This window comes from Pseudorca crassidens, chromosome 15 (genome assembly GCF_039906515.1).
Source record: "Pseudorca crassidens isolate mPseCra1 chromosome 15, mPseCra1.hap1, whole genome shotgun sequence".
Classification (NCBI taxonomy): domain Eukaryota; kingdom Metazoa; phylum Chordata; class Mammalia; order Artiodactyla; family Delphinidae; genus Pseudorca; species Pseudorca crassidens.
Window position 1 is genome coordinate 87,325,936 of NC_090310.1, and position 22,018 is coordinate 87,347,953.

Here is a 22,018-nt window from a genome sequence, read left to right on the forward strand (position 1 = left end):
ACCAGAGTTTACATTTCTATGTATTTCCTTCCAATCTTTTTTCTATCCTTTTAAAAAACATGGGGACTTATGCTGCCTGTATACTTTGGTGCCATTTCTCCACTTCCTATCAGTGTATGGAATTTCTTCATATCTTCAAAGAGTAACTTCTTTTTTTCTTAATACATCTTTATGGAGTATAATTGCTTCACAATGCTGTGTTAGTTTCCGCTGTACAACAAAGTAAATCAGCCATATGCATACATATATCCCCATATCCCCTCCCTCCTGAGCCTCCCTCCCACCTTCCCTATCCCACCTCTCTAGGCCGTCGCAAAGCACCGAGCTGCTCTTGTGCTATGCGGCTGCTTCCCAGTAGCTATTTTACAGTTGGTAGTGGATATATGTGATGCTACTCTCGCTTTGCCCCAGCTTCCCCTTGCCCTGCCCCGTGTCCTCAAGTCCATTCTCTATGTCTTCATCTTTATTCCTGCCCTGCCACTAGGTTCATCAGTACCATTTTTTTTTTTTTTTTTTTAGATTCCATATAGATGCGTTAGCGTACGGTATTTATTTTTCTCTTTCTGACTTACAAAGAGTAACTTCTAATGACACGTAGTATCCCAAAATATGAACGTAGTGTAATGCATTTAAATATTATTTACCACCATCAGACTTCCAGAATTTTTTCCTGGTATTTTTACTATTTCACATATACATAATGTTATTATAAAGACAGCTACAATGAACATCTTTATTTGGCGGGTTTGTCCACATGCAGTTCCGCTGGGACAGACTTCCAGCTGTGGAGTTATGGGGTCAAAAGCGAGGACCATTTTTGAGGCTTCTGATAGCTGTTGGCAGAATGCTGCTCCCAGCAGTGAGGAGCCCCATTGACTTCAGAGCAGCCGACATTCAGTCCCGCCGGTTCCCGCCAGGCATGGGCTCTTATCAGTCTAATTTCCATAGCAACCCTCTGAGTTCAGTGCTGTTATTACCAAGCCCGTTTTATAAAAGAAGTAGCTGGAGCTGAGAGAGATTAAGGGCACTTGCCCCGTGTCACATGAATCTTTGGATGCAGGTAAACATAAGACACCAGGTCTGTTTAACGCCAAATCCCACAACCTCAACCATCACCCTCTGCTGACTCACTCACGACACGCTCCTCAGGGGGGAGGATTCATTTTGTTTACTCTTGTCAGTTTGATGGGTGAGGAGGATATATTGCTTTAATTTGCATTGTTTGATGACTGGACATTTTTCATGAGTTTATTGATCCTTTATATTTACTTTGCTGTTAATTATCTATTTGTGTCTTTTTCCTGTTATAATGAAGTCCCAATTTTTTCTTATTGATTTGTAGGAACTCTTTATATAGTCAGGCTCTTAGCTGTTTGTCAGATTTGTTGTAACTTCATCAATTGCTTTTAGGGTATGTTTTCATAAACAAGGGTTTTAAGTTAAAATGTATGAATATTATCCTTTGTAATTTTTTTCCATCGTTTTGGGCCCTGATGTACTGGTTAAAGAGTCAGCTATATTTTCTTCTTTGTTTATGGTTTCTTAACCCCCATTTAATCTGTAGTCCATTTCTTTGTAGAGATGAGGGTCTTGCTAGATTTTTTTCCCTAACACGTCCCCACTTTTCCCAACACCATCCAATCTTTCCCTGGATCTAGGATAGTACAAATTCTAACAGATGCCTTTTCCTCTGCAACACCTAACCAGGCTTCTTTTCCTCTTCTCTCCCTTCCAAATAACGCTGCAGAAAGGAAAGAAGAGTGCACCCCTGGACCCTGTCCAGCCGCCAAATGACACACTGTTGCCGTGGCCACAGCATCAGAGCTCCAATGGGCTGAGGCGGCAGAAACGGGACTGGGTCATCCCGCCCATCAACGTGCCAGAAAACTCCCGCGGGCCCTTCCCGCAGCAGCTGGTGAGGGTAAGTGGAGACGCTCCTGCCGGTGGGGAAGCTCTCGGCTTTAGCCCCTGCCTGTCCCGGGATCTCGCGAATCAAGTCTGATGGGCTTGTTCCTGGAGCCTGGGACCGGCTCTGCACTGGGTGTCTAAGGTCAAGATTTTGCCTTTTCAGTAATGAGATAAGTAATACACAGAACAGAAAAGTCAGAAGGGCAGTTGCATCCTCCAGGGTGGACGGGCCTGCTTGCATTGGGTCCTGTCTCTCCGGTTACTGTCCAGTGACTGTTCTGGTGTTGTAAGGAGATGGGATGGAGACTTGGGTCATGGCCTTTGACCTCTGACACCTTCCTTTGGTCTGCATGTTCACGCTTCTTCCCGATTATGGCTAAGATATTGAATGGAGAATGATGGCTTGTCCACGCTGACCATGATCTTGGTGAAAAGTCAGAGGTGCTGAGACTGAGCCTGAGGTGCCGGGGGGGGGCAGTTCTGTGTCCCTTCCCTTAGGGTCACCTGCTCCCAGCAGCCACCACGAGGTTGCTTTTCCTGAAGGACTGAAGGACTCATTTTACAAATCTGTTTTTCAATGATCAAGGCCACCAACTAGCGTCATCTCCTTCCCTTTGAAGGAAGATTGCAGCCCAATCTGAACAACAGTTTGATAAAGTGGTGGTGAGAACCCCGTTAGATAATCCCATCCGTGGCCAGCGCCTCTCCCCACCTGTGGAGCTGGGGCCCCTCGAGTGTTATTAGGGCGTCGGCTTCATTCCTTGGCCTGATTAGTCTGTTTTGTTTCCTGTTCTTTTTGATGCAGAAAGCTGGGGGGTGGGTATTAAAATGCAGAGCTGAAGCAGCAGACCTCGCAGGGCCATCCAGGTCAGTCACCCCACCATACACACCACAGCCACGGAGCCGTGTCGTGACTATCGCCCTGCCTTCACCACATGTGACGCTGTGACTTAGTTTGGTCTTTGTTCCTGTTTCTGGCCAGAACTCGTAAAACCCGTGCAATTTCCTAAATGATAAGAGTGAAAAAGATGTCTGCAGACATCCACAGCAAACCCCTTCTAGCACACCTGAGCTCATGTGCATGAGGGGACTTTGGGGAAGTCCCAGGGGAACCTAAGGCCGGGGCGGGTACCAACCCTGTGACTGCAGGGCTGGGACCTTCACGTTCCCCTTCCCCCCCAGCCACTCACCCCAGGAGGGAAGAGGGGCTGGATGCTGAATCAGTCACCAGTGACCCATGATTTAATCGGTCGTGCCTACGTAACGAAGTCTCCATAAAACCCCAAAAGGACAGGGTTCAGAGAGCTTCCGGGGGGTGAACACATGGAGATTCAGTGAGGATGGCTCTCAGGGAGGGCGTGAAGTCTCCGGGAACCTTCCCACACCTCGTCCTACGCCTCTTCCCTCTGACTGTTCCTGAGTTCGTACCCTTTACAATAAACCAATAATCTAGCGAGTGCACTGGTTTTCCGAGTTCTGTGAGCTGCTCTAGCAAGTTAATCGAACCCAAGGAGGGGGGTGTTGGAACCTCAGAGTTACAGCCAATCGGTCAGAAGCTCAGGTGACAACCTGGACTTGGCAATTGACGTCTGAAGTGGGAGCATCTCGGGGGACCGAGCCCTTAACCTGTGGGATGGACGCCCTCTCCGGGTAGATGGTGTCAGAGTTGAGTTAAATGGTAGCACCCCCAGCTGGTGTCACAGAGAATTGCTGGATGTGGTGACACCTCTGGTGTCAGAAGTGCTGTGTGTGGCAGTCGTGGAAAAAAGGAGGAGCAGGAGGGTGTGTCCAGCTCAGCATATCACCGAACACAAGTGTGTGTGCCTGTCGCATGGGGGAGGCCAAACAGACCGAAATGTTGGAGTTTGGAGCAGAGAAGTGTTTACTGCAGGGCCAAGCAAGGAGAATGGGTGGTTCGTGCTCAAAAACTTCAAACTCCCTGATTTGAAGGGAGTTTCTCTTGGGGGAGAAGTTTTTATAGGCAAAACTTGGGGTGAGGGCTGCAGGGTGTGTGACTTTCTTCTGACTGGTTGCTGGTGAGGTAGCAGGACGGGGCTCTAGGAATCTCGTGCTCAGCCTGGAGCTGCCGTCCTCCACCTGCGTGGGGTCCTCAGTTCCTGCAGAAGAACTGAAGATGCAGTTACGTACACTCCTTGAGCAGGAACCAGGATCCTGCTTTGATCTCTGCACTGTAGTGTGATTGTTCTCCCTTTGTTTTTCCGCATTCCCTTACTTCCCTGGTTAGCAAGTGTTTGAATCTGCTCTTTGGTATTCAGGAAGGTCTAGGAGACTGAAGCCTTTTTCCTGCAAGTAAGAAACAGGGGACACGGAAAGGCTTTTGTGACCAGGAGGGCCCCATAGGGCCCTGCTGAGTTTCAGTCACACAGAGCCACCCTCCTGCCTCAGTCCCCTGGGATGGGAGTTCACTTCCAGAGCCATCACGCGCCCTTGAGAGGCCTGCCTGGGAGGGCGGGGTCACAGCGAAACGGAGGTGAGGACTGGAGGGAGGCGCTCAAGCATCGACCCCCCCAGCCCGGGCGCAGTTTCCCAGACTGAGCGTCCTCTGGGCACATGGGCCAGGCCCAGGGCACAGCCCACGCCAACGGGGGTGCTGGTGACGGCTCTGGGGCCCCCGCCAGCCTCGAGGCCTTTGCCGCGTTGGACTGCCACTTGCCATTTACTTGAGATTTTCTCTAGTAGCTCATTTTCAGTATAAATACATTTATTCCAAAAGGAGGCTTTATTGGCTCACAATTGGAAAGCTGGAGGTATCTCTGCATAAAGCAGAGGAAACATAGCTCTGGGGCGGGAGGGGGCGGGGGGGGGGGGGACATGCAAGTGTTGACGTGTCTGAGATACACCGGAGCCAGAAGCTTCCTCTGAAGTGTCGCCAGGATTGAAAGCAAACTGGACAGGGAGCCAGGTTTTCATTGTGTGAGCCAGTTTTGTTGAAGGCCTTGGGCTGTGCTCCCCAAAGGTCATCTCTAGTAGAAATCTGTCCATCTAACTCAGGGATTGGCAAACTTTTTCTTTTTTTTTTTTTTAACATCTTTATTGGAGTGTAATTGCTTTACAATGGTGTGTTGGTTTCTGCTGTATAACAAAGTGAATCAGCTATACATATACATATGTCCCCATATCTCTTCCCTCTTGCGTCTCCCTCCCTCCCACCCTCCCTATCCCACCCCTCCGGGCGGCCACAAAGCACCGAGCTGATCTCCCTGTGCTATGCGGCTGCTTCCCACTAGCTATCTACCTTACGTTTGGTTGTGTATATATGTCCATGCCTCTCTCACTTCATCCCAGCTTCCCCTTCCCCCTCCGCGTGTCCTCAAGCCCATTCTCTGCGTCTGCGTCTGTTTTCCTCAGAGCCCTTGGCAAGCGTCTTCTGTGAAGGACCAGGTAGTGAATGTTCTAGGCTTTGTGAGCCCTGCCGACTGGCCTCTGTTGAAACTATCCTGCTCTGCCTTTGTAGCGTGAAGGCGGCCCTCGGCAATATGTAGACCAACGGGCGTGGCTGGGTTCCGATAAAACTTTATTTACAGAAGCAGGCAGTGGGCCCGATTTGACCCACAAGCCAGATCCACCTCATTTCCCAAACTCCGGAACGTCTGGCCGAGTCATCCTCACCAATACTCAACGCTTGGCGGGAACCTTCTAGTGACGGGTGAGTCTGTAATGAGCCCCGAGGGGGCGTTTGCTCACTCACACCCTCACACACGTGCGTTTGGCAGGCATCTTGCCGCCACTGGGATATTCTGTCGTCCTGGCTCTCAGTGCTTTCTCAGAGTTGATGATATGGGTACCAACACGAGGAATTTCCCTCCTCTGTGCCCAGTCATACCCAGGCCTGTGAAAGGTCCCAAAAGGGAAGAAGGCCACTGTGGGCAGAGCCCTTGTCCTGCAGGGGTTCCCAAGATCTGCTGGGTCGTCTGTCCTCTGCTGGACAGTGGAGGAAAGACACCCGTGTGCTTCCAGCCTGACCACTGCCGGCAGCCCCGAGGCAGAGAGGTCGGGTCTGGCAGTAGGAGAGGGGAGAGCCGGCTTCCCCGAGCAGCAGGCACTCGCGCCCCACGGGCCTGTGGCTGTGTTGAGGGGGCACAGTCTTCTCACGAGGTCACAGTGACGTCTGTGTGCCCTGATGGGGGACGTGCACCGCTCTGAAGCAGTGAAATGAGCCCCCTCCCCAGTGAACGTAAACCTTGCAAAATCCGGCAGGAAAGCAGCGACGGCGGGAGCTCTCGGGCCCCTGCACACGCAGGCTCCTGGGGACTCTCCTTGCTGGTGATGTTTCTACGCTGGAGCCGTGGGGACAGGCGGTCCGGGCGTGGTGTCTGGCGTGCGATGAGCAGAGCTGCGCGCTCCACGGACTCACTGAGGGGCAGCCTCTCCTGTCTTCTAGTCTGCAGTGTTGCTGTGGTTTGGAGAGACCGCGTCCTCTGCTGCTCGGACCCCCCGACGTGTCCGCAGCCCCTGGAGGGAGGCTATCTCCAGGTGGATGTCAGCTCCAACGCGGACTGCAGGGAGGGCTGACGCTCTGACGGGCATTCCCACAATTTCAGAAACCGAACAGAACAGAGGTTTATTTCTTGCTCCTGGGAAGGTCATTTGGGGGCTGTCACGCGGGGCGCCAGAGGGAGGAGCGCAGGGTCGGCTGGGCCTGGACGTGGGAAACACCATTCCCGCCTGAATTCCATTGGCCAAGTTGCAGAGGACCCCGGGGAACGCGGCCCAGCTCTGTGCCCAGGAGGGGGGGTACGTGTGGGAAATGGCTGCGTGCTGCCCCAGTGGGTTTCCCCAGAGGAGAAAGTGTGCGTCCTTTCGGCTCGAAGGGCCCCGCAGCGCCAAGGAAGGGGGTGGTCTAGGTGAGCGATCAGACCTGACTCACCTGCCCTTCTCCAAGCCTGGTCTGTCTTTACCACACTGTCCGCTGTACTTCCGCCGTAGCACTCAGTACAGTCTGACGTCATGCCTGCTATTTATTCACCCAAGGACAGGCCTCCTGAAGGCAGGGGCCCTGCCTGCATCTCTGTACTGTAAACGGCAGGCACTGCGCGTGTTGACTGAATGAACAAATGAGTGAGGGAGGGAGTGATGGCAGCAATCCCGATGGCGAGCCGTCCCGGGCACCCATGGGCTCACACAGCATGCTGGCCGTGGCATGTGGCATTTGTGGGGGGGTCCTGGCACTGCTTCCCCTGGAGTCGGCCTCCAAGCTGAGCTGATCCTCATGCGGAGGATCATGCGGAGATGGTACCTCCAGCAAATGGAAAATGGAATCTCTGTTACAGTTTCTGTAAAAGATTGGTTTTTCCAATGGATTCCGAGTCATTACGGGAGAACTCAGCCCAGAAACTCATGCAGGCAGATGCACACACGCGTGCGCACACAGCCCCCCCACTTCCACGTGGGCGCACACTCGTGTGCTCAGCGTCTGCCCCCGCACCCTCCCTCGCTCCTTCTCCCCGCTTTCTCCCTTAAACTCTTACGGAGCACAGGCGAGGGTTTGGGGTGCTTTTCTACCCCACTGTGTCTGCAGGAGGTCGATGAGTTTCCTGTCAGTGGTTTGTTGTTTTGGGGGGGGGTGCTGCCCCGAAAGACGCCCAAATCACAGCAGCGTGACTGCAGCTTGATGGGAGTGGGAAGCTGAGTGTGGAGCTCTGGAGGCTCAGCTGGGATCAGCTGCAATTCTGCACTCACTACGGCGTTTCCTTCTGATAAGATGTTAAATGAAAAAGCGGGAGGGAGAGCAGCCGGCAGAATGTTCTTCCCAAAGAGACCTGTGTTACTTACAGGCGTTTTCCTTGGAAAGAGTATCTTGTCTCTTTGTGAGCCTTCGCTGGGCCATGCAGGGAGACCCTCGCTGAGCATTCGCTCGCCCCGCCGAGGGGGCCCTGGGCAGGGCGAGGCAGCTATTGCTGGCCGGGCTGCCGGGAGCCGTGACGCCCCGGGCGAGGCCGGTAAGCACTCCCGGTGCCACGCCCACCAGACTCCCGGTGCCACGCCCACCAGAATTAGAGCGCACTCTCAGTGAAGTGGTGAGTGAGGAGGTGCAGCCGCTTCCCGGAGATAGCGCTCAGAAGATCCAGGCTGTCCTCTCAGAAGGGAGGAGGAACTAATTCACAGTCGCTAAGCTGATCCCCTGGGAAGCTGGGTAGAGGCTTTTCATTATGGCGGGGTGGGGGGGGGGAATCATGGGGAATGGCAGGAGGGGACATCCAGCAAAGATTAACAAGAGACCTTCCCACTCCCAAATTCCAGCCCTGGGCTCTGGACAGAACAGTCTGGGGTCATCCATGGGTGTCAGGCGCTGCGCAGTCACTGGGGGACTCAGAAGGGAGAGAACGCAGAGCCCTTTTGTGGCCTCAAGAGCCACCAGGCATCAGCTTTCTGCCCGTCATCCAGAACTTGGTCCCTTCCCTGCCTCGGTTAGGATTCCTTCACATGTCGACTAGAGGAGGGTTTTAAAAAGACACTTGCTTTTCTAGCATGGATGTTAGGTTTGACTTCCAGCAGGATTTAGAATGAGAATCAAATCAAACTTTTAGAAAGAGGATGCATCTCTTAGCTGAGTCTAATAAAAATTCAGAATCTGTTAACTTGAGAGGCTGTCCAGGGCGACCGTAGGAATCCGCTGTAGGTGACGAGGCAGAAGGTAATGCTCTTGGGACACAAGTCCTTTAATTTTGGAAGTTGACATTTTACCAGACAAGAAGTCATGCAGACCCATCCTCGGGGTCCCTGCCAGAGAGTCTGGCAAGGGAGCTCTAAATAGAAGACTCTGGAAGGAAGTCCTTGCATAATTGCTTAGCATGAAAGATGGCCTCTTGGAAAAGGCAAGCAGGAGGCCGTTTCTAGAGCAGGGAGCTCGGCTGCAGGTGGTTTGGAAAGGGTCGTGAAAGTCAGCCCCTCACGTCTGACAATCCAAATGATCTTGAACCAACTGAAGTCAAAAGTTTTCTTCACATTTTCTCGACAATTTCGTTCCTGTTTTGTGCACGTGCACCGCGTAGCCTCACATCCAGCCACAAGTATTTATCGACCTTTTGTGTAAATGGAGGAGGATCTGGGTTTGGGGGACTAGAGCTCAGGAGCTAGTTTTGTGATGAAATGTGCCCTGGGCTGGGGTCTGCGTTATGAGATGTGTGACAGGGAGATGGTGAGTGAGCCCGTATCTGGCCCAGGTAGACTCTCCGGGAATGTTCATCAGATGTGTAAGTACATGTGAGGGAGCTGGCTGGAGTTTAACTCAGTGTTAGCCTGCAAAATGTTTGCTGGGTGACCTGTCAGTGTAATTGCCACTGAGTCCACCTAGGAGCCTATGTTCTGGCACTCTGAAGGTGTCCATCCATGAATGAACAACTGACGTGGTCATTATGCACCTTCTCGTGGAAGAAGGTGACCTTTCAAAGCACGACGTGTGTGTGTTGTTCCCCTTCCATCATTTCCCCTCTGTCCCCAGGAGAAAACCTAACCCTGGAGCACATCACACGGGGCCCCACGATCTGACTCTGCCCCTTGGTGCACCAAACTCCAGCCATGCTGGGCTACTTGTAGCTTCCGGTCCTGATCACACCCTTGGTTACCTGGAGTCCTGTGTTTTCCCCCTGTACCTGACACCCCCCAACCTGGCTACTTCCTGCCTCCTTTAATAATGCCCCACTTCTCAGGACCAACACGGGTCCTCCCCATTGCCTGCCATTGTGGTAGAGTTTTTGATGCTGTTTTTTCCGTGATTATAGGTCTATCTCCCCAACACGGGTCCTCCCCATTGCCTGCCATTGTGGTAGAGTTTTTGATGCTGTTTTTTCAGTGATTATAGGTCTATCTCCCCAGTAAATGTAAAGGGCCTTGAGGGATAGTTCACCTGTCAGGCACAGCAGCAGGGACAGAGTAGATGTCATTAAGTACTTATTGAGTGAATGAATGATACAGCCATCATGCCCACCTCTACTAGTCAGCCTTTCACGATCATAATGAAGATGGTTAGGTTAGATAAACAATCCTTGAAAATACTGAAATTGGAAGTTCTGTTTCTGGTAATGGTGGAGTAGTTTATATCAGACTAACACTCCTCAAATAACAATTATAAACTCTAGGGGAAATTCTTTGTTAAAAACTATTTGAAGTTACTTGAGAGTGATGAATAGTAGGCAGAAACTGTAGGGGACTCCACCCGTGAAAAGAAAACAGCACTGGGTGAGACCTGTGTTTATATGGCTTTCCCTTTGAAAGCACCCCCCAGTCCATCCTTGCCTCAAAGTATGGCTAGATCTCACGAAGAAACCCAGTCTTACTGGCCAGAGGAGTTGGAAGATGGGGTTTAGAACTGACAAAGCAGCTGGAATGTGAGGGGATAAATCCTATAAAATATGTAGCCACAGATGGAGACTCCCAGATACACTTATAAGCTCTGTCCAGCTCCTTGGCTACCCCTTAAACTGTGCACGCACAAGGAGAACTCCAGAGAACCCAGAGAAAAGCAACAGCTAGAAGATTGAGAGCGCAGAGAAGAGACTTCAGCTGCTGCCTACGGCAAGGTAAACAGAGTTAAATTTCAGTCCAACCAAGTTAACAGCCTCCAGAGAAAGACAACAGAACCAGATTCTCTGTATAATATCATCTACAATGATTACAATGATCAGTATCCAAACAAAAATTACAAGACATGCAAAAAAAAACAAAAACGAAAAAGGAAAACGTGACCCATAATTAGGCAAAAACCGCTCATAGAATCTAACCCTGAGGTCACCCAGATACTGGAATTAGCAGCAAGGCTTTTAAAATATCTCTTAGAAATAGGGTCAAGGACTTAAAGGAAAATATGGTCAGAATGAATGAATACATCGAGAGTCAGAGCAGGAGAATGGAAACTCTAAAAATATAACCAAATGGACGTGGTAAACCTGAAGAGTATAATGTCTCTAATGAAAAACGCACTGGATGGGCTTACAAATAGATTGTAGAAGGCAGAAGAAAGGTCAGTGTGTCAATCGATAAAAATTATCTAGCCTGAAGAATGGCAGGGGAGAGGATTGAAACACACAGAGATTCAATGGGACGAAATTAAGTGGCCTAACGTGTGTAACTGGAGTCCCAAAAGGAGAGGAGAGATAATAAGATAGGGAAAAGGGTTGAAATTTCCCCAAATTTAATGGAGAAACAAACTTATATATCCAAGAAATTCAGTGAATCTCAAGTAGGATAAATACAAACAAAGCCATACCTTGATTATAGTCAAACTGCTGAAATTCTAAAACTAGAGAGAAAACCTTGAAAGCAGAGGAGAAATGCAGCACAAAGGACCACAGTGGGAACAAGGGCTGGCCTCTCTTTAGAAGTGATAGAGGTCTCTGGGCAATGACATTTTCAAATTGCTGAATGAAAAGAAACCATCAACCAAGAATTCTGTATCCAGAAAAAAAAAAATCCCTCAGAATTGAAGGTGAAATAAAGGCATTTCTGATCAACAAACTTAAGGAACGCATGAGCAGCAGGCCCACATTAAGTAGTAAAGGATATCCTTTTGGCTGAAAAGAAATGACACCAGTTGGAAATTCAGATCTACAGGAAGGGATGGAGAACACCGGAAAAGATAAATGTGTGGGTTAACATAAAAGACTGTATTTTTTTTTCTCTTGACTCATTTAAAATACAGCTGACCATTTAAAGCAAAAGTATAGCACCGTCTTGTGGGGTTTATAAGCCTTGCTTGTTGCGGGGGGATTGTCCGATGCACACTGCAGTGTAACTGGGACGTGCCCCTCTGGCTGTACACCTCCCCCGGGTGCCCGAGGGCCCTCCCCCAGATGGACATTGCCCTCCTAAATTTCGGCGTGCCTCCCTTTCAAGGAGTCGCCTGGTAGCAGGTTTCAGGCAGACGCAGCTGCTTTCTAAGAGGCAGAGGCTTCAGATGCTCCACTTCCTAACCTCTCTCGTGGATCTTTAAGGCCTGTGCTGCAAAGCCAGAAACGCGTGTGGGTGAATGAAGAAGTGGATTTTCTCAGACTGAAGGCTCTGGGAAGAAACCGAGGTGGGGCTTGCTCCAGGAGTTTGCTCGTGTCTGGGTTTTCTCCCCCTTAGATAGATCGTAACAGGTTGCGGAAATGTCACCTCTGCCTTCACCACACCGTCCACTGTTGTGAGGGTCACTGGAACAGAAGGAACCAGGAACAGTTGAGGAAGAGGTTCCAGGGGCTCCAGCTCATCCCCACCAGGAGACGTACCTCCTTGAGGAGGTGCTCAAGTATTTGGAGAAGCATTTTCGTAGAAACAGCAGGACTCCTTCCCCAGTGAGGGGACGGGGGTGCCCATCACGTCACCTGCAGTGCAGGGTCCACCCCCTGCCCAGCCCCCCGTGGGGCGGGTCTGGCACCATCAGCCCCCACACGGTGTCAGTTCTGAAAGTGCGGCCCCAGCACGAATGTGCCGTCGGGGGTCTTCCGTGGCAGCCTCCAGGCCTCCCTGTAATTATACACGCAGTCGAGACCTGCGGGGAGTGTGCTCTGTCCTCGCAAAAGCCAGAGGGACACGAAGAAAGCATCCCTGAACGACTCAGCCGCCTTGGGTTCCGTGATCTAATCATTCACGCAGAAGAAACGTACAGACCCTTTGTGTTAACCGGTCCCTCATCTGAGCAGAAAATGTTCCCTTTCTTGAATCGCTTTAGTGGCTATATTTATGCAGCTGAAAGTTCCTTAAGAAATGAAAGTAAAATCAAATTGCTGCAAATGCTCAGATAATTTATCAGAGAATATTCAATTAGAATATATTAATATTTTAGATTTCCATCATTAATTTAATATTCAGAAATTTGATTTAGTCATTGAGTCGCTGTAGCACCCTGGGTGGATGGGAGTTTAGGATGAGGGCTCCAGGCACCTGCGGAGCGTGGTCAGCTCCCAGGCGGCTCCCCCAAACCGTCTCCTGCCAGCCAGCGTTCTGCCTCGGCCCCAGGGCCTCGTGTCTGCAGACCAGACGTCGTCCCCAAGTGTGGGCACGTCCACGTGTGTGGTTGGGACACACTGTCAAGACCAGGGAGGAGGTCAGACTGATCAGGGCTTGGAATATTCCATAACTTGGGGAGCAGTGCCCCGTAATGGAGGGAGGAGGTGTCTGTGAGAGTGAAACCTGTTTCTCCCCCACCCCCAGCCGGCAGGACTAGTTCATCGTTCTTTTACTCCCAGCCCACCCCCAGGACAATGTGGATGTTACCGGGGAAACTGACGTCTGTCCCCTCAGGTTCCCACACTGATGACTGTGGTCCTGGGGCTGCTGCAGGGCGGGGCCTGTGGATAAACTTCAGAGGAGATACAGACTTTGGAGTATGTCAGGGCAGGGTTGCCAGTGGCCCCTTCCTGGAAGGGGCACCCTTCGCTCCTTGGTGTGGCTGTCTTTCTCGTATGAAATGATGACAGAAGGTCGTGGTGAAGGTCGTCTGTTCATCCTCACATGTTCGTTAAGCCTGCACGTGCATACTGAGCACCCCCTCTGCTGTTCTAGGCTCAGAGGACTCGCAAAGACACATAAGAGGCAGAGAGAGCCCAGCCCTCCCAGAGTTTATGTTCGGGGAGAAAGATAAGCTACCGATGCTTACATATTAGGGACCAGGGGGTGTGGGGTGCAGGTGGAGTTCCCATCACATGGTGGCCCAGAAGCCTCCTCTGGTGCGAGAGCAAATGCAGTGGCAGAAGAACCATGGTGATACCGAGGGGAAGAGCTTTCTAGGCAGAGGGAACAGCAAATGCAAATGCTCAGAGTCTTGGAGAAAGAGCCAGGAGGTCAGAGTGGCTGAATGGAGATGGGCAGAGAGAGGGTGAGGGTGATGAGGTGAGGGAACGTCAGGGCCAGGGCATGAGGTGCTTGCCCTTCAGGGGCAAGAGCTCCAGTTGGCTGCAGTCCCTACCACCCCCTGATGCCTCCCTCGCCCTGCATCACTGTACTGGTTGGGCCCCATGAGCACTGGGCAGTGTCCCCACTTTGGGCTGCACTGAGCAGCTCTAAGAGAAGCAAGCGCACAAACTTCCCCCCAGCACGTTCCTGGGAAAGACAGGACGTGCTCCTGGGCACAGAGCATCAGACAAGGGTGCGAGCAGAACGTGGGGGCCAGGGGCCTCGGACCTGTCCGGTGGGATTGTCAGGGTGAGGGCCCAGTTAGAGGCTTGGATTCTATTTCGGCTTCACGGGAAGCCCGTGGGCCGTTCACAGCGCCAGGGCCTGTTGCAGGAGAAACAGCCCCAAATCTCAGTGCACAGCGGGCTGCTGGCCCTCCCGCCCGCCTTCCCACCCCCGGCATGGCTCCGCAGTCCAGGCTGCTCCCACCTCCGGCACCTCCAGGGCAGGGCACAGCTTACCGGGGAGGTGAGCTCCGGCCTTTAATGCAGCCACCTGGAAGTGACGTCACTGCTGTGCCACGTCATTGGTCCACGCAGGCCATGTGGCGTGACCTGGCTTCCAGGGGTGAGAGCAAGCGTCGTCGCATGAGGAATATTGTGAAGAGAACTGGGGCCAGGCCGCAGGGGTGAGGTGTGATGTGCTTCAGGTTTTGCGGGAGGGACGAGGGGCCCTGTGGGGCTCTGCTTCTGGGCAGAGAGGACAAGAGCAGGCCCGGCTCTAGCTGCCCTGCAAGGCCTCGTCGTGGATAGGGTCTGCTAGTTTCCACACGGCCACTTGGGCCAACCTGGGGAAAGATGAGAGGCCACGTCTGCTCCTGCGTTTGCACTGCTGTGGTGCATCTGCTGCAGGATGACCCGATTCTCGTGACCCTCAGAGAATGAGGGGCTCCCTTTGGTCACTCTGCGTCCACCCCGTGGCCAGGGGCCCTGGAGCTTCCGACTCTCAGTGCGCATGTGATATGAGAAGCAGCCGCAGGGTGACCACCAGAAGGACACACCCCTGCAGGGTGGTTGCAGACGGGGGTCCTTGCAGGGTCCGAGGAGGGAGAACGCACAGTGTGGCTTTCTTTGTCTGAGACGCCTCCAGGCTTGGGAGGGAACTGACAGCAGAGGACACCGCTGCAGATAGAAGCCCATCTCTCCAGGGCCGTCCAGGTGCCCATAGCAGGTGCTCCCTGGATCCGAGAGGGAGAAACCCTCAGGCCTTCTGCCTTCCTGGGATGGCGACAGGAAACCCTCACCAGGCACGTGGTCCTGCAGGAGGCCCAGTCGCGTTTCTGACACTTGCTGTTTCCTGCTAATTACTTCCAAACCGCTGACAGCTAATTTTGAAGACTCTTCTTCTGAATTGAACGGAACCAGGCCGGGGCGCGGGGGGGGAGGGAGGGCATCTGTCTCTACAGAGCTCTCAGTTTGAGGACCTGCTTCCACTCACCGAAACATGGCGCGGAGACGCTGGCTTAAAAGCAAAGCCAATCAGAGCAGATGGCGTCCGGGGAGGGTCGTGTCTGGGAGCTCGGGCTGCCTCTGAGCTACAGGAGGCAGCAGCAAACAGCGCTGTGGCTCCAGCCTCCCGGTGAGGCCGGAGCAGTCAGACTTACGTCTCCGGAGTTATTCTTTAAAATGACGCCCGAGAGACAGACTGTGTTGACGGCCCGGCTTGTGGCTGGACTGCTGTGTGCTTTGTTCGCTTCTGGCTACAGTCCCGTCCAAGAGCGGCTGGGTCTCAGGCCACCGCGGCCCCAGGCTCAGGGCCCTCTCTGTATCAACCATCAGGAAAGGGCCTCAGAGCGGGGCTGTTGTAACCGAACCCGAGAGGCCTGAAGAGGCATCTGCACCTGCACGTAGGTGTTCGGCCTGCTGGGCTGCTTGGCGATTGAGTTAGTGTTTGATCTGGGCTTTGGGGCTTCGGGAGCTGTAAATGCTTATTTAAGTCAAGAAGCTGATTTCATTTTCCTGAAAAATGGGGAGATAAAAACAAGAAAAGCCATGGAGCCTCAGTGTCTGTGTGTTCAAAGCAAAATTAAGCAGACAGCTAAGCAGCCTCTCGAAGAGGCCTGGACCCTCCAAGGCACCCCCAGGCCCGGGGAGGGCATCCCCCCGGGACGAGGAGCCAGCAGCTTCCCCACCCACATGCCGCTTACCTCTCCCTGTGCAGCGCGTCACGAGGACGCAGTGGGGGCTCTTACCTGACTCGTGGCTTTAGGAACCGTCTACACACGTGAAACAGACTAGGCAAGAGGGCATGGCTGATGTGTCCCGTGTTTCGGCGGAAACCACAAGGACCGGCGTTTAGACAGACCCAGACCGGGGACCCAGCAGCCTCCTTGGTCTCCAGCACCACCAGCTGGGCCCAGGAGGCCCCGAGGCTCTGCGTGGGCAGCCGTGGGCCCCCCAGGACACCCAAATGATGATGGATTCCCGTGTCACGTCATAGCTTGGTCCCCGCTTGGGCCTGGGAGCACTGAGCCCTGGTGGCCACCTGGTTCTATTAGGTTGGTTTCTTCTGCTCCTAAGGAGTGACAAGGCAGTGCCCCAGGCGTGTCCTGGCACACCAGCGGCCACTGGCCTGACATGGCCTGGCGTCTGGGCCTCCTCCCGACCCCCCATCAGATGAAAGGCCTGAGGTGGACCTGGCTGGCTGGTGTGAATGGCAACTGCCCACAGGGTGGGATGCCCCCAACCCCACCCAGCCCGGCTCCCACCTGCTCCTCTGGACTCCACACTCAGGCCTCCGCTAGTCCCGCAAAGCTGTGCACAGGCACGCACACACACACCTGGATCTCCACGTTGACCCAGAGGACACTGTTTACCACACAGTCCTCAGCCTGTGAAGTAAGGGGTGATACCATTTTACTCCCAGAGGTAGGGACTGAGGCTTGGAGAGGTTGAGTGACTTGCCCAAGGTCACACAGCCAGGAAACAGCAGAGCAGAACACCCACCCAGCCCTGCCCCAGTGCAGGGGACCTAAGTGATCAAAGCCCTTTCCTTCTGGCCTGTGGGCAGCGCCTTGTCAGTGGCCCAGCCGACCTTGATGAACTGCTTACAGCCCAATGTTGGTGATGCCACACAGGGCAAATCCAGCTTCGGTTCTCCCCTTGGCTCTGTGTCCTGCAGCCCCCTGGGCCCACCCCAGACTCCCACCTCCCATTTCCCCGGAAGGGAAATCCTACAGAAGCAGACAAGGTCCTCCTTGCCGTCTTCCTGGGCCCTGCAGGCCCTGCCTGGGGAGGGGAGGACGAAAGGGAGGAGGGGGTAGGATCCCATGACCTCTCAGCCGGTCAGACCCAGGAGTGGTCGACCTGGAGAAGGCAGCTCCAGGTACAGGCTGGGCTCGGCGCCCAGGGAGCTGCAGCCTGCAGCTCACCCCGCTGCTGCTGGCATGTGAGGAGAGAAGGACGGAAAAAATAGAACCGCCGAGCAAGCGCTGTTTGCAGGGGCTCCTGCTAACGTGGAAAATCTTCCACTTCATCGGGAGATTAAGCTTCATGCCACTTCCCAATGGTGACAGAAGCGCCTGTTGGGTTTGCTGGGAGAGCACCATATGGCGCTCAACTCCGCAGCTCCATTCGGTATCCCCAGTGTCGGGGGGGGCCCGCAGGCGTGAGCCACCCTCCCTCCTGGCTGCGCGGAAAGTGGGGCCCCGGCCCAGGGCCGACGGGGGTGTGCTCTGTAGGCTGGTGACCGGGGGCCAGCAGGCCAGTGGGGGAGCCACACGAGTCCCTCCACGCCGCCGTGAGTTGAAGGGACACTACTGTCACCACTGATTAGAAAGGTTCACGCCATCCTGTGTTTTTCCTGTGAAACGTGGCAGAGCCTAGGGCGGGAAATGACCACGAAAGAGGCTGAAACATCACAGCAGAAAGGTAAACGTTTGTCTTACAGCAGAATGTGTTTCTCCAGAGCCCAGGTGTTTAAATGAAGCAAGTTCTGGTTTATGCGCAGCTATGATTGTATTTAGAAATAATAATAATAACACACCTGGGAGCTGATAAAATGCCGGTGCCAGGCCTCTCAGAGCCCTGGGCTCTGATGGAGACAGGCCGGGTGGGAGCCATGTCGAGCCCCCAGGTGGGAGGCTGGGGCCCAGGACGCAGACCTCCTATAGGGCCAACTGTGGACCCCACAGGCCCTCACACTCGGGATGCTGTTTCGCTAAAAAAAAAACCAGCCTGGAAAGCGCAGCTCCAGGGTTGGGGAAGCCAGAAAAAATTAGCCCAGCTGACCCGTCTCATTCAGAACCAGACGCTGAGGGGCGGCAGCCACTTCATGGAAGTCGAGGACCCTGGAGATTTCGCTGAGCTCTAGCCCTCCTTAATGCGAATTTTAAAAGCTTTTAATGTACGTTAAATACATACCAGCTACTTGTCAGAGCTGTGGTTATGGAGGATTAATTTTATAGCTGCTATATTTCTGATCAACGGTTACATATAATTGGCCCCTATAAATGTTTCTAAATAATCAGATAATATTTGAATAGTTTAAATAAACTAAATGACTGTCTTATTGCTTCTATCGGGAAATCACATTTAAACTGGGAAGTTCACAGAGGCAGGTCTGTGTATCTGGCTGGTATAAGGGTGGAGTTGGTTGACACCCAGCTGTTACACTCCAGGGAAAAGAACGGTTAAACGTGTTTCAGAACGTAAGAGGATTATTTTAAACATTCCCATGAATATCAGGAGGATTCAAGCAAGCCATAAACGTTCCTGAGTCCAAATTCTCGAAAGGCTCATGGGGACTTTGTGGGGCGACACTCATTCTCACGCTCAGCTTTCGCGGCTGGCACCTGTGCCCGGCAGCCCCGGCCCGAGTCCCAGTTTGCTGTGTGTGGCCCCTCGTGGTTTCCGGGGGCAGAGGCTGGCACGCTCCGTCAGAAACATGGAGGGCCCTCCCCCAGCCGGGACGAGCGCGCTCCCTCTGGGGGTCCCGCTGCGGGGTGGTAGCTGGGGTTTCTGAAGACGGGGCTGGTGAGCTCAGCGAGAAGTTTCTGCCAGCACTGTCGCCCAGGTCCCTCGAGCGCCCTCTCCCTCCAGCCGCTCGCTCCGTCTGGGGGCGTCCTGGAGAGATGCGGGGCCCCATCACGGTGGCAATGGACTTCCCCACGCTGCCCGGCACCCACCCGTCTGCCGACCCTCGGGGGCAAGGAGTGCTGTGCCCCGTGCCCCGCTCCCCCCGCACTCCCGGAACAGCCTACTGTCCCTCCTCGCGTGTCCCAGGGCCGGGTTCCCTTCGAAGCCTCCGGCAGGGCTGATTCCTCCCCATAAGAGCCAGTGGCCTGCAGTCAGCAAGGCCCCCTCGAAGTGCTTTTTTTTTGCGGTACACGGTCCCTCACTGTTGTGGCCTCTCCTGTGGCGGAGCACAGGCTCCGGACGCACAGGCTCAGCGGCCATGGCTCACGGGCCCAGCCGCTCCGCGGCATGTGGGATCTTCCCGGACCGGGGCACGAACCCATGTCCCCTGCATCGGCAGGCGGACCCTCAACCACTGCGCCACCAGGGAAGCCCTTGAAGTGCTCTGAAGCCCCCAGAGCCAAAGTCCTGAGCAGGCCCAGGGCCCCGACCCTGTGAGTAGGAAAGACGCCACAACCTGAGAGCACGGATGCTTCTTTCCGGAAAGCTGCCCAGCTCAGTGCCCGAGAGGGTGGACAGAACCAGGACAGATCAAAGTGGCCTTTCTGGGGGGTCTCGAACTGCTGGCAGTGGGGGTGGCAGTGTGTGGGGTGTTCGTTCACGGGGCTGCAGGGGAGGAAGCAGCAGTAGCCCAGGGACGTTTACCTACCAGGTAGGGAGGGGAGTCCTGGAGAGACCCGTGTATGAGCATCCTGTGCTCAGAGGGCCGGTGGACCGTGACTCAGGTCAGGGATTTCCCAGGTAAACGCGGCTTCCCCCGTGTGGTCTGGTGCAGAGCTTCTTGTCCGTGGCTAGACGCCGTGGAGACTCTCCTGGGGCAGCCAGGCCAAGGGGCATTCGGGGGGTCAGCCTCGGGATCCGATCCAGCTCTGGCCCTTCCCAGTCGTGTCCCGGGGTGGGGAGCATGGCCTCGCTGTGCCTCAGTGGCCCCTGTGAAGCAGGACCCCTCTATGGGCCAGCGACGGTCCGTGGGAACTCTTGGTGCTGGTCCGGCGCCTCTGAATGGAAGGAGTGCTGGGCCCCTCATCGTCCCGCATCCTCTGCAGGCTCAGGGAGAATCCTGGCCTTTTCCACCCTCTGGAGGTGCCTGCATTCCTCGGCTGGTGCGTGGCCCCTCCTCCGTCCCCAAGGCCAGCAACGCAGCGTACGCCCCTGGCTGCTACCTCTCTCAAATCCCCTCTCTTCGGTCATGTAAGGACCCTTAGGGCCCGCCTGGCTGATCCAGGATCATCTCCCAGCCCAAGAGCCTGAACGTAATCACGTCTACAAACTCGTTTTTGTCCTGTAGGGTGACATTCATGGGTCCCAGGGATTAGGACCTGGATGTCTTTGAATAGAACACCTGGTCCTGTTCAGCTGGTCAAAGGCCCAAAGTAGGATGCTGGGGGGCCCCTGTAGCTGGAGTGAAATGGAGGTTCTGTCTGGTCTCTGCCCCTTTCCCGCGACGCTCTTTCACCTGCTCTCCCAGAAACAAGGAAGCTCACAACAGCTCACCTCTACTAGCCTCCCTAGGAGCCGAACCCTTGTGACACCACCCTTGCTCTATTCAACCCCTGAGCCCTGGAGGAGAAGCGTACTCTGACCCACCTCTGTTCCCAGCCGAAGTGACAGGCTCAGAGAGGACAAGGTTCTCACTGCAGGTCACACAGCTCGAAGCACAGAGCTGGGCTTTGAATCCACAAAGTCTGTCTGAAGAGCTCCCCCATCATGCCTGGCAAAGTGTGCGGGGAGCCCAGAGCCCCCAGGTCCGGGGGGTGCCCCATCATCCCCGTTTTCACCATCTCCGAGTTAGCAGTAAAGAAATGCATTTCGGGCTTCCCTGGTGGCGCAGTGGTTGAGAGAGAGTCCGCTTGCCGATGCAGGGGACACGGGTTCGTGCCCCGGTCCGGGAAGATCCCACATGCTGAGGAGCGGCTGGGCCCATGAGCCATGGCCGCTGAGCCTGCGCGTCCGGAGCCTGTGCTCCACAACGGGAGAGGCCACAGCAGTAAGAGGCCCGCGTACCGCAAAAAAAAAAAGAAATGCATTTCTTCTGCAGGATATTTCTTTGAAGGAAAACTTATTTGGGGAAAGAAAAACAAGCTTCTCTGTTGGAGGGAATTAAAAGTGGGAAAAATCTATGCTTGTGTTTTTCACGTGCTGTTTCAAGCTAATCAGCTCCAGGACGGCTGCAAACAAAGACAGTGACTGAGTCCCCGGGGCAGCGAGGGGCTGAGGACCTGCTAAGCAGAGACACCTGTGTGGGTGGGGCAGGTGACCTGAGGGGCACAGAGGAACCGGAGTCTGCCCTCCACTGGCCCCTACATCATTACTGGGGTGGCCGGTAGGAGTGCACCCTGTGTGCTTCAGGCTGGGCCCTGCACTCCCCTCCGCCTTCCTTTGCACGATGCCCACTGCCTGAGTCTGGCTCGGGTGTTTCTCCCTCATCCTCCGTTTGGGGTGGGTGTGGCACCCTCGCACATGGCAGGTGGGGAGGAGGGTCCGTGTCTGCGTTGTCGCTGCTGGAATCCGACTAGCTCTGGATGGCAAGGAGCCTCCTCTTGTCGCCACGCCCCCCTCCTTCACCCATGCCCCGCAGGCTTCGCATGACCACCTGCTAATTAACCAGCCAGTCCGTGAGCCGTCCCATCTCTTCAGTGAGGTGTCCGATGGCATCCACCACATCCGTGTGTCCGTGAGGCACTGCAGGGTCCCCTCTGGGTGTGGCCCCAACAGGTTCTGACCTCCCGATGCGTTTGGACCAGCAAGGAGCTCGCTCGCCGGTACTTGGCATGCCGGTGGCGATCTGTCCAGCCAGCGATTACCGGTGCCACTGAGAGGGACACGCAGCCAGAAAGTCTGTCCAAACCAATTTCCTCAGGCTGCTTATTTCAAAGTCTGAAAATCCCTAATTCCGGGAGGCAGGCTGTATTTAAATTTAAGCTTAGTTCCCGAATGAGCTCTTTGCCTTCACCTGTTCAACTTTATTTGGAAATACGAAACGGTAACTTGATTACATGTTAAGGTGGCTTTGGCCAGGGGATTGTAGCCGAAATCTCTGTTCCTCTGAGCTTATCCCCCGATGATGGAATCCATCCAAATTA

General features: G+C 54.2%; 1 protein-coding gene across 2 annotated transcripts in view; it reads left to right on the top strand.

Annotated features, from left to right (window-relative positions):
* CDH4 (cadherin 4) overlaps window positions 1–22,018 on the top strand; it is a 549,827-nt gene that overhangs the window by 416,014 nt on the left and 111,795 nt on the right. For both annotated transcript variants that reach the window (XM_067708632.1, XM_067708633.1), the window contains one exon: window positions 1,748–1,921. In XM_067708632.1, coding sequence (XP_067564733.1) covers window positions 1,748–1,921 — 174 coding nt within the window. The remainder of the gene's footprint in view (window positions 1–1,747; window positions 1,922–22,018) is intronic.